Genomic DNA, 12,670 nt, shown 5'->3' with positions numbered 1-12,670 from the left:
CAGAGCGGCGCGAGCACGCTACCCCCACTACCGGACCAGAGCGGAGAGTGGGGAAAGTCACGTGGGGCACACAACAGCTGCCGCCAGTCAATGTAAACCCGCGGCCACCTGCAGGGATATCACTCACGAATTATTACTGTGCCAAATGAAACAAATAAAGGAGAATGTACACGTGCCACATAATTTTATTAGCTTAGTGTATGCCTCTACAATCGCATTAATTTGTGAACTGTTACACAATAAAAGGTGTCACTGAAGTGTGGGATTCTCGGTTATCTTGTACTTTTTGCCCTTTACAATTGCGTCTATATTCGAAGTAATTGTTCTTGTGCATTTTAGGCATAGTGTGCAGTTTAAATTTCGATCAGACAATGCGTTTCTCAGGCACGTCTTGTTACATTTCATTGCAGAGAACAGTTGTTCACAAACATACGTGGAACCGAACATTGATATTATTGTAGCCGCCAGTTTGTGCAAACGAGGAAATCGATCCTGAGGGAAGTGTCTGTAAAATTCCAAAATGTTTTTCTTGTTCTGAAATTTGTCTCTGTATTCTCTGTCACACTGCAGGTCAATAATTTCTTGCTGCAGCTCAGGACGAATCTCTTAAATATTCGCTGAATATGGAGAGAACAGATCAAAATCACTGTCTAGTGCCGTCAGATCTTGAAAGCGCTGATCAACTAAACTATGTGAATAATGTTCACAGTCTTAGTGAACATCTTGCATGGTTGATAATTTAGGAAAATGAGCTAGGTTTCCTGTTTCCAGCTGACTCACCCAAAGTGTCAATTTCATTTTAAAAGCTCGTATTCGATCTATGAAATGAGTAATTAGCAGATCTTTACCTTGTAGTAAAATGTTCAAAGCATTCAGATGGCTAGTTAAATCTGCTAAGAACGCGAGATCACATTCAAACGTGTGCGCGCATTTCCCCTCCCTCCCTACTCCGGGACCTTGCACCTGCTCGCAAGCACGTGCCTGAGCAGACGCGAGTACTCGCACTCAAAACCGGCCAGTTGTTAAGCCCTGTAATATGAGAAACTAGACCGCATGCTCATTGGGGGGTGGGGGGATGTAGCAAAAATGTTCAAGAGGATGTAGACTTCAGTATGTCTGCACAGTTGAAGCAGTTTGCACAAGATTGACTAGCATGGAGAGCTGCAGAAACCAGCATTTGGACTGATGGACTGAGTATCATAATAAAAACACCAACTACGAAAGAGTAAGGGCACTAGGAAATCAGTCTACACATTCCAGTCTATGAAGACGATGCTACACAGTTTGCAGTTATCTCTTTTACATGTGAGGTTCACTCATGTTCCTCCAAGAAAACATATTTTTTGGGTGTTGTTCTCTAACTAGTGCTGCTGCTGCTGTTGCTACAGAGAAGATGCAGAATTCAGCAGAACCGAATTTTGAAAATTTCCGATATGCAGTAAAAGTGCAAATCTTTTTGTGTTGTAATTTCCTGTAAATGAGTAACTGTGTGTAAAAAGACTAATTTAATAATTACTGAAAGGGACAAAAATGTGCAAATAGTCCAGTGAGCAGTGTCATTGATATTTGGATAACATTTATTATATGTTCCAGTTCTTGTTTTGCATTTTCTTCTTTTGTATGAAATACTCCTTTTGGCAATTTGTGGTAGAAGCAGTTATCAGCAGAAATCCTCACAGCACAAAATGTATTACACGCAGCTACCACACTACATGGAGTGCCACGGGACATCTCTGAGAGCTTCATTCCAATGTATTTCCACGGACACTGAAGAAAATAGTTACATAAATACTGACAGTAGTAACTGAAAGCTGTTAATAATGACAACAAAGACAATTGGCACAGATCTTGTAATTACAGAGAAAAGTAATGTCACCAACTTATTTGTAACTGCCTGCTATCTATGCAATGTGTCAGTTGTTAGAAAAACTGCAATGAATAAGTTGCAGTATTCAGTAATGCAGTTAATGTGAAACAGAAAACTCTATGGTATACATTTTAAAGGAAATAAACATGATTTATGTTTTTTTCAGGCACATTTCACTATAATGTACTAAATCACATTCCCTAGCCAAAAATACATAACACGCTTTCACATAATTGCACCATGTTGAAGTTGCAAAAAATTGTGGTTTGGTAATTTCTTGTTCCATATATGATGCATTACTTAAAGTTTGTGAGATCTAGAACAACACAACATACACCATGTACAGCATCACACATATTTGAGATCTAGAACACAACATACACCATGTATAGCATCACACACTAAGTTATGATTATATCTTATAATCCTACTTGCAGACAAAGGCTCCACCACAGTTGTTTTGAACCGCAAGGATTACCTGGAGGAAGGACTCCATCAGCTGTCAGATACTTCCACCTACAAACCTTGCCACAGTGACCCCATTCCAGTAATCCAGCAGGATCTCCAGTCACTACTCAAATCCTAGGCTCATCCCAGAACCTCTCCCCAGAGTCCATCTCTCTTGCAGAACTAGCAAGGTTTGCAGGAGAGCTTCTGTAAAGTTTGAAAGGTAGGAGACAAGGTACTGGCAGAAGTAAAGCTGTGAGGACGGGGTGTGAGTCGTGCTTGGGTAGCTCAGTTGGTAGAGCACTTGCCCACGAAAGGCAAAGGTCCCGAGTTCGAGTCTCGGTCCGGCACACAGTTTTAATCTGTCAGGAAGTTTCAGAATCTCTACTCTCGTAGACCAACACCTTCAACCTATTACCCAGAACCTACCCTCCTACATAAAAGATACCAACTATTTCCTCCACCAACTCTCCACAGTTCCTTTCCCTTTACCACATGGTGCCCTGCTCGTCACTATTGATGCCACCCCCTTGTACACTAATATTCCTAATGCCCATGGCCTTACTGCTATTGAACACTACCTTTCCAGATGCTCTATGGATTTCAAACCAACAACCTCCTTCTTGGTCGCCATGACCAACTATATCTTCAGAGCTTTGGGCAACCACATGGCACCGTCCTATGCCAACCTATTCATGGGCCATCTAGAGCCATCCTTCCTAAAAGCCCCGAATCCTAAACCCCTCACCTGGTTCAGATTCATTGATGACATCTTTGCTATCTGGATTGAAGGTGAGGACACCCTATCCACATTCCTCCAGAACCTCAACAACTTCTCCCCCATTTGCTACACCTGGTCCTACACAACCAAACAAGCCACCTTCCTAGATGTTGACATCAACCTCTGTCCATTTGAAACCTACTAACCACTAGCAATACCTCCACTTCGACAGTTTCCACCCGTTCCATACCAAGAAGCCCGTTCCGTACAGGCTAGCCACCCATGGTCGTTGCATCTGCAGTGACGAGCAGTCCATCTCAAAATATACCGAGGGTCTCACTGAAGCCTTCACTGACCGTAATTATCTTCCCAACCTTTTACAAAAACAAATCTCCCAGGCCTTATCTTTCCAGTCTCCCACCACCTCCCAAAGTCCCACAGTCTGCCCACAGAGGAGCATTCCCCTCTTAACTCAATACCACCCGAAACTGGAGTAACTGAATTACATTCTCCACCAGAGTTTTGATTACCTCTCGTAGTGCCCTGAAATGAGAAATGTCCTGAGCACTATCCTTCCCACCCCTCCTACAGTGGTATTCCGCTGTCCACGCAAACTACACAATATACTCATCCATCCTTACACAACCCCTGCTGCCAATCCATTACCTCATGGCTCATACCCCTGTAATAGACCTAGATGCAAGACCTGTCCCATACATCCTCCTACCACCACCTACTCCAGTCCAGTCACTAACATCACCTATCCCATCAAAGGCAGGGCTACCTGTGAAACCAGTAATGTGATTTACAAGCTAAGCTGCAACCACTGTGCTGCATTCTGTGTAGGCATGTCAACCAACAAGCTGCCTGTCCGGATGAATAGCCACTGACAAACTGTGAACCACCCAGTTGCTGAACATGCTGCCAAAAACGATATCCCTCATCTCGGCGACTGCTTCACAGCCTGTGTCATATGGATCCTTCCCACCAACACCAACTTTTCTGAATTGCGCAGGTGGGAACTTTCCCTGCAATACATCCAACATTCCCGTAACCCTCCAGACCTCAACCTTCATTAGTCACTGTCCCCACCCATCCAGCCCCCTCCCTGTTCCAATTCCAGCACTACACAGCTGTCATTTCACCACCACACCCAGTCTTTTAGTTTCTTTTTATTTCTCTCCTTTCTGCTACATACACACCCCCCCCTCACCACCTTCTCTCCTGCCCTCCATCTAAACTGCAGCACTTCACTTCACTGTCTGCCACCCCCACCATACTATCACTATCACTATCCCTCCCCCTCCCACACCAGCCTCCTCCTCACCCGAACCCAGTCACCACTCCCAACATGCACTGGTGCTGCTGTTCGCACTGCGGTTTCAGTTGTCTGATACTGCAGATGAGTGTGCAAGCTGCGTTTGCACGCGCACTCTCCTCTGAGTGTGTGTGTGTGTGTGTGTGTGTGTGTGTGTGTGTGTGTGTGTTGCTGACATAAAAGGCCTTAATGGCCAAAAGATATAATTGTGTGAATCTTTTTGTTGTGCCTATCGCGACTCAGCACCTCTGCTATATGGTGAGTAGCAACTTTCCTTCTCCGATATTGTTACAGGCAGTATTAACAAAGTTTTGATTATCGTCTAAAAAAAGTTCAGCTATGTGATTAATTTTTTTATTGTCTATAGCCCTGGTAAAAAATGAAACCTCACGTGTAGGAGAACTCAAGAGGAAACAAACCAAAATACTGTAGTCCACTAATAAAGTGGAGATGGGTCGTGAAAATACGTTTTGACTCTTCTAGAGGCGTGCTACAGTTCTGAGGCACAGGGGTTTCAGGGTTTAGCAGGACGGCCAGCATGTACCATAAAAATTTAAACACGGAATTTTATTTTTTGGAATGAAACTTTATGTCTACCCCAAATATGTAAGCTGAAGTGTGGCATTTAGGTGAAAATGTGTGTGTATTTGATGTAACTGAAGATGCTCTAATAAATCGAGGTGAAATATGTCTGGCCAAACACACCATTTATTCAGTTGCACACAGACATAATATTAAAAATCATTAATACAATATTCGTAGCAAATCAGGAACATCAGATCGACAACATTTATAAATGTTACTCTCTCTGCTGGTGTGAGGACAAAAAAACAGAGAAAGACTGCTGCTTACCCGAATGTATGTTGCAGGCTGTCATGGCATAGACTCCTTCATGGCCAAAACCACCATCATCCTGAGGAACTGACCCGCCACTTGAGCAACCCTCCCCACATCTCCGACGTACTCTGCAATGACAAAATAACAACAAAAAGGTCAAAACAAGTATAGGTGTGCAGGTGCGGGCAAACAATATCTTCTGCCGAACTTTCCGCATCCCCCAGGCGACCACGACAGTGTGACAAATGTATACATTTAGCATACACTGCTTTAGGCAAAACTGAAAGATGCACATCTTTGTGGGGAGTGAGTTATCAATAAAATGTCGAAACTTTTAAAATTACAAAAAATTCCCAAACACACACACATAATAGCACTCAGTTATTATTGCAATCAAGAAAATGCTGTCTTGAAACAAAATAATTACATGAGAAATGCAACAAAACGGAGATAAACTTCAATGTCACTAAGAACCTGCATAATGTATTTTGCTGTCTCCGAACAATCAGAGAAATTACTTCCTTCAGGGATGTAATTCACAACTGACTAGTTGGTTTAAAAGAGGGGAGGGGAACAAACTGCTAGGTCATCGGTCCCTCATTCTGATTAAAATAAGACCACAAAAGTGGGAGTAAAACAATTGAGACATACAAAAAACAGCTGGAAGAAAGGAAAAAACCACAAGAACGGCAGAAGTGCAACAAACACTAAAATGGACAAAATTGGACAAGAAAACCACAGAGACACACAAGAAACAGGTAGAAGAGATTAAAACGAGAAAGCAGATTATCATTGCTGGCTGACCATGACTATAAAAGGGAGAAGCCAGCCGCTCTGCAACACATTAAAATCTCCACCTTAAAAGCACTAGGGTGAAGGACACAGAGGGACAAAGGACATACGCTAAAACTTATATCAAATGATAAAACCCACCATCATGAATAAAACGTAAAACTGAATCAGCTGATGAGGTGTTGTCAGATAAAATGGTGCAAGAGGTAGCCACAGGCTGCCAGGACGCTGGTTAACGGACTCATCAAAGGCTCCCGTCACTAGGCAAACGGTACAGTGGTGCACTGTGTCGAGGAAACACAACGCTGAGGTGCCACTGAACCATAAACCAGACACCCATAGTCAAGGCAGGACTGAACAAGGACTCTTAGAGCTGCAGCAGCATAGAGCAATCTGCACCCCAGTCAGTGTTGCTCAGGCAGTGGAGGGCATTGAGCTGCTGCCAGCACTTCTGCTTAAGCTGACAAAGGTGAGGAAGTCAAGTCAATTAGGTGTCGGAAACCTGTCCTAAGAATCGATACGTCTCCACTACAGTGAGTGGATCATAATTAAGTTAAAGTTCTGGTTCCAGACGAACGGTATGACGCCAACAGAAGTGCATAACACATGACTTTGCGGCTGAATACTGGAAGCTGTGGGCTAGAGCCCATGACAGCGCCTTGTGGATCGCTCCCTGTAGGCGACGCTCAGCAACACCAGTACTGGAGCAGCAGTACGAAATGCTGAAGTCGTCTACATACAGAGAAGGTGAGACGGATGGTCCTACAGCTGCCGGTAAGCCATTAATGGCCACTAAAAATAGAGATACACTCAATACAGAGCCCTGCGGGACCCCATTTTGGCACGCAGCTTGTCATCAGACTGCAAAAGAAGGTCCCTATAGAATCTAATACTCTGGACCATATTTAAACTCTTATGGGGTGTGATGGTAACAGAAACATCCCCCAGCTTGTCACAAATGAGTAATGCCTGTGACTGGGCAGAGGATGCTGTTTTTATCAAGACTGACCCTGACCATATTGTAGACAAGCCCTCCAGCTCCCCAAACTTTTCATCTAAATGCTCTACAAAAAACTTAGGCTTCATCGACACAAAGGAGTCCCCTCAACTCTCGCACATATGAGGTACCGGGGCAAATAAGGATCGCTGCCATCCTTAGCCTGGCATTCCTCCCATGGTGTGGCAATGGAGGGGAATGATTTAGGATCGTACTTCCTTGCATTGTACTGAGACTTGGAACACTTAAGAGACTGCTGGTGTTTGATCACCAGCACATGATGACGTGGTACACTTCATCCACCCTGATGCCACCCACTCTGACCAGGGGCCGTCCCCATGGGCACCACCCAGCCGCAGCAAAGGCCAACTGGCAGGAGGCCACGGCCGGGAGTCCTGATGCCCCGGGGTGACGGGCATCTACTCCTTGGCATTGGCATATGTGGGGAGTTAATGGCACAGGCATCAGCAGAGCGATTCCTGTGTAGGCAGGGGGCTACAACCAACAGGGTACATGGCGGCCCCACCACAACAGACTGGCTACCGTGCTGGATATGAGGTGCAAAGAAGTCCATCCACATCGTCAGCACAGAAAACGACACTGCCTAGTGGATGGAGGAAAACTCACTCGGGAATGTGTCCTCGTCCAAGAGATGGAGAATGAGCAGAACTGCAAAGCCATGATGAAAAATGATGCTGAAGGTCTCAGTGCACTATGGGCACGATGCACCATGTAAGGCGCCCTTCCCCAATTGGCTCGCTCTTCAGGATAATTTAGAAGAATGGAGGTCAAACCCTACAGGGGACCATCACATAAAGGCCGAAACGTGCAAGACTCCTTTTAGTTGCCTGTTACGATAGGCAGGAATAGCTCAGGCCTATTCTAACCCCTGGGCCCACAGGGGGTAATTCACAACTGAAACTTTGATATGAGTAAACAGAATCCTGGTAAAGAAGCATTATTTGCAACCTTAATTTATGCAGAGAATGGATTAAACACAGTCACATTCTATATACAGATATGCGGTATCAGTGTTTTGAGTACAGCATCAAAATCTGGTAGTAATGTTTGATTGCAAGTTCGCTGAGGTTACATGTGGACATTACTACGCTTCTGCGTTCATCCAATGCATTATGCCACTTTTGTTTCCGTATGTATGACTAGTGCACAAGAAAAGAGCCATATTATGAACATACACTACAAAGGTTGACATACCAAAACCATACACCAATGGGAGTTTTCAGTGGAAAATATGAAGACAAATGTAAAAGCAGTAACACTATTAAAAATAGACTCAGATTTCCTTGACATCCGTCAGCAATGTATCAATAATTTTAAATGTCATCATCTTGCTTTCTGCCATTACAGTTTTTTTTTATGATAGCAATTTTGGCATTAAGCTATTTTCAAGGATCTAAAAAACACAGTACAATGTAATGAGAACAATTTACATGGGATTAACCGTAGGTACAACCAATTTTGTAGTTCTTATTACATTGTACAATGTTTTTGATGCTTGAAAATCCCTTAATGCTAAAATTGCAACTGTAAAATAAAATTCAAGCAGCTGAAAGCAATATGACGACATTTAAAATATTTATAGAAGCTGTAGACCCATATTCAATAAAGTAATGTATTAATACTTTCAAAACCATTATGGAAATGTCTCAAGCTTAATAACAAATGAGACTGATGGTGGCAATCTCATCTGGACTTGGGAGCACTTTTTGATGTAATGTAAAGCAATTTCGATAAATGAATAAGAGGATAATCAAATTTGTTGTGAAATACTGAGCACTGACAGATCACGAAAAGAAGTGTATGGCACATATAGATGATCGAGGGAAAAAACTATGCTCCCACAACCCCCTCAATATAGGTTGGCGACGTGTATTGGAAAAGCAACTGCTGCTAAGTAACTCACAATGATAAAGTTGCCGAAATTTGGAGGTCACATACGTGGTTCTAACTTTGCTATAAACATTTACAAGAATTTTATTATCCCATGCTCGTCTCATATTACTTTTTTGTCACCCAGAGATGGAGGAGATATCATATTAAATAGTAATGCATTAATAATAATAATAATAATAATAATGCACACACATACAACACTGCCTATGTTTAGTACTTTGCTAGCTTATCTAACAGAGATTTTTAATCCAGTCTAACATCTTGCTACAATAAAATTATAAAGCATAGGACAACAGCTGAGTTTTGAGAAGCCAGAAATGAAGTGATCCATATTCTCAATGAGCGATCTCTCTCACTTGTCACCTAACAGAAATTGAGAAAATTATTGAGTGACATAATTTTTTCTTTTTAGACACTAATTATTTCACAAAATCTGTATGTCTAACATAATATGCTGGTTTTAGGCTCTAGGTTACATTCAAGTTATCAGTACATACAGATAAATCAGAAAAATGAATTTACAGTCTAGCATCTGTATACAAGTGAATCAGTTGCCAGCTCATATTCAGAAATCAGTTCAGCAGTAAACAATGCTTTTCAGTACTTATGTTAGAGAGGCAGTGTTCAGATAATAAAGACACACGTTGTCACTTGCTCATTTTATACAGGCTGTGGACCTGAGCTCTGCATCTAAGTCACCATATGGTGTTTGGTGGAGGGTATGTTGTATACTACTGTCGCTTCTCTCCCTTTCTTGTTCCAGTCACAAATGGTTTGCAAGAAGTCTTGCTGTGGCCTTGGGGGGTGTTCGTCTAGGTTAGTGTATGGTTGTTTGTGTACTTTTGTTGGAAAAAGAGCTAGTGCTCAAAACCTAGAGCAAATGCTATTTTCTGTTACATGTTTCTGTGGTCCACGCATCAAACCACTATAGGTGAGTGGTTTCCTTTCCCTTGTTTTACGTATTGGTCTGACACATACTTCTAGAAATTTACTGGACATGATTGCTTCCAGTGATTATTCTGCAGTCTTATAATCGTGCAATAAAGGGTCAGCTGCCTATTTATGCACAACGGTTCTAAGAAATTACTAAAAACTCAGAAAACAATTAAGTGCCAAATTCTGGCAAACTATGTTGTGGTTTGGCACAACAGCGAGCTGTGTTTTACCACTACACCTTCTGTGTTGCACGTAACAGATGTTTCACAAGACTTTTATGGAATATACAAGTCACTACCACATAAAAAAATGGAAACTCTGGGTAAGAATATGAACAATCTAAAAAAAGACAGGTTTCTACTTACCGTAAAGAAGACAATTTACAGATAGGCATAATTAAAAGACACTTACATAAAGCTTTCAGCCACAGCCTTCATCAGCAAAAGAGAAACACACACCATACATACACACAAGCAAGCACACCTCGTGCACACGACCACCTCCTCCAGCACCACAGGCCTGAGACGCTGGAGTGTGTGCATGAGGTGTGCTTGATTGTGTGTATTAATGGTAGGTGTTTCTCTTTTGCTGATGAAGGCTGTGGCCAAAAGCTTTATGCAAGTGTCTTTTAATTGTATCTGTCTGCAACTTAACATGTCTTCTTCACAGTAAGTAGCAATCTGTCTTTTCCTACATTGTTGATATTCCATCACTACATAGCTTTGACACATATAGGCGAGTGGAAGAAAGATACAAGAAATAGTCAATTTCGTATTTTGAAACTGATGATAAAAGCTTGCATGACAAACTGACCTCGTGCAGGACTGTACAGGGAATGTCAAGAGCTGCAATGCCTCACGCTATACTTATTGCCTTAATCATTACATTAATATTTGAGAAACACTAAAAGAAATACCTCCTCCACAGTCTAATGACAGCACGTTTGATGCCTCCCAGGCTGAGTGGTCCACCAATAACGCTGCACAACTGTTCATTCGTATCGGCATACGAAGTTGTCAGTGGTGAAACGTAAATGGGGTAGCCGATCGGTTGGTCACACGATGAATTGATGATATTTCTTAGTGCCTATAAAAGAAGGGTAGTGTTTCAGTACATTAAGATAATGAACTGCCACACAAATTTTAGCTATCAGAATAAGATAACGTGATAAAACTGCACACAAATTTTAGCTATCAGAATAAGATAACATGATAAAACTGAAGAGTGTAACGCTGAACAGTCATTAATGCAGAAATCATTCTACCATTATAATGCTTGATGGAAATAAAGAGAATTGTGCGGTAAATGTACGACAAGAAGCAACATGTTACTGCTGCCATAGTAACAACTTTCTGGGTGGACAGTTGGTGGTTGTGATGGAACTGAAGTCATGCTATTGGCATGTTCAGTACCCACACATGCACGAATGAAAACACTGTTTTTCCCTAAATCAAAATGTATTATTGTATTATACAGTACTGATTGTCAAAAAGTTTATGTATGTGGATGTAAATAAGAAGTTAATTAAAATACGAAAAAAATAATTTTTCTTATTACACAGGGGCCACAATAACACCCTGGAATACATAATTAGTTGTTTACTTTGTACAAAGATAAAACATATTAAGAAAGTAATATGTAGATGTGGGTAAGTGTCAAAGCCTAAAACCAGTAAAGTGAATTTTATACTAAGTTGTAACAGTGCTCATTATAAATAGAAAAGCTGAACAATTTGTTATGTGAACAATGTTGTGCAGAATCTACAATCTTATGAAGTTAATTGTGCTGATTTTACAATTAGGAAACTTATTGTACAGAATATTCTAAAACTATGTACCAGTGTCCAGGTGATCGGGACACAGTCTGGGAACTGTTTTCTGAGACTGTTACTGTTTGCCTTTGTTTTTGTGGAGATTAATCTGATGAGCAGATTGTATCTTTTTGACTAGCAAATTTCACAGATAAAGGGAAATTAGAATATGAAGTGTCGATTTTATTAATTGGATCAACATATTCTGCCACTAAGGTAAGTATCAACAAGGAATTGCAATTTGGTAATTTAACATTATTGTCACTAACACTGACACATGATGGTGGAATATAGATAGCAAACTCTAATAACGCACCAGCTTACTGTATTGACATTATATTATTATTTTCCATCATCACCATCCCCATCATCTTCATCTTCACAGTGAGTACAATGTAGACTCTTCTGTTTTCCACATGAAACAACAGAGTTCACAGGGCTGCACACATATATTTACAGTTTGACGAACATTCAGGCACCTTAATGCACCTCATCTGGCTCATTAAATAGCCCAGTTTTAATTCACAGAAAATATTTGGAAATATCTAGAACATCTGGTGAAACACAGCATTCAACAAACTTGCAATACTATAGCTCTCAATGGGATTTACTCATCAATAAGTCACTTTAGCTGGACATGGCATACCTGAAGAAATCACAGAATATCTTCTTTGACAAACTGACACCACTGTCGAGGCTGGAAGTGGTGTTAGACAGTATGGGCCTGAAGTTTCCTGCGGTGACTTGCTATCTTTGACCGCCTACTCTCTCTGAACCCTTTCCCCCCTTCACTTTCCTCTCCCATCTGCTCAAACTGGCATCCGAGTCACCTGCCCCTTTTTTCCAAGCTTTCCCAACGTAGCCCATTTCTCCCCCTCAGGAATGAACAAACAGTTCCAACAGCTAGTTTCTTCTACACTCAAATACGTATAATGGCAGTATTTTTAATTTCGCCTTCAGAAAGTAAAAGACTGGTCAGCCACTCTGTCGCCTCGTAAGTTAACAGTTTTCTCGGGTGAATGGAAGAGAAT

At 41.6% G+C, this 12,670-nt stretch overlaps 1 protein-coding gene across 1 annotated transcript in view; it reads right to left on the bottom strand.

Moving 5' to 3' along the window:
* Nucleotides 1-12,670, bottom strand: part of LOC126424585 (pecanex-like protein 1) — a 273,094-nt gene that overhangs the window by 20,554 nt on the left and 239,870 nt on the right. The window contains exons 31-32 of the mRNA XM_050087327.1: nt 10,746-10,915; nt 5,206-5,318 (exon numbers count right to left, since the gene is read on the bottom strand). Of these exons, the coding sequence (XP_049943284.1) occupies nt 5,206-5,318; nt 10,746-10,915 (283 nt within the window). The remainder of the gene's footprint in view (nt 1-5,205; nt 5,319-10,745; nt 10,916-12,670) is intronic.

Source organism: Schistocerca serialis, chromosome 10 (assembly GCF_023864345.2).
Source record: "Schistocerca serialis cubense isolate TAMUIC-IGC-003099 chromosome 10, iqSchSeri2.2, whole genome shotgun sequence".
Classification (NCBI taxonomy): domain Eukaryota; kingdom Metazoa; phylum Arthropoda; class Insecta; order Orthoptera; family Acrididae; genus Schistocerca; species Schistocerca serialis.
The sequence above is the reverse complement of the archived record's forward strand: the minus strand, read 5'-3'. Positions and strand labels throughout refer to the sequence as shown.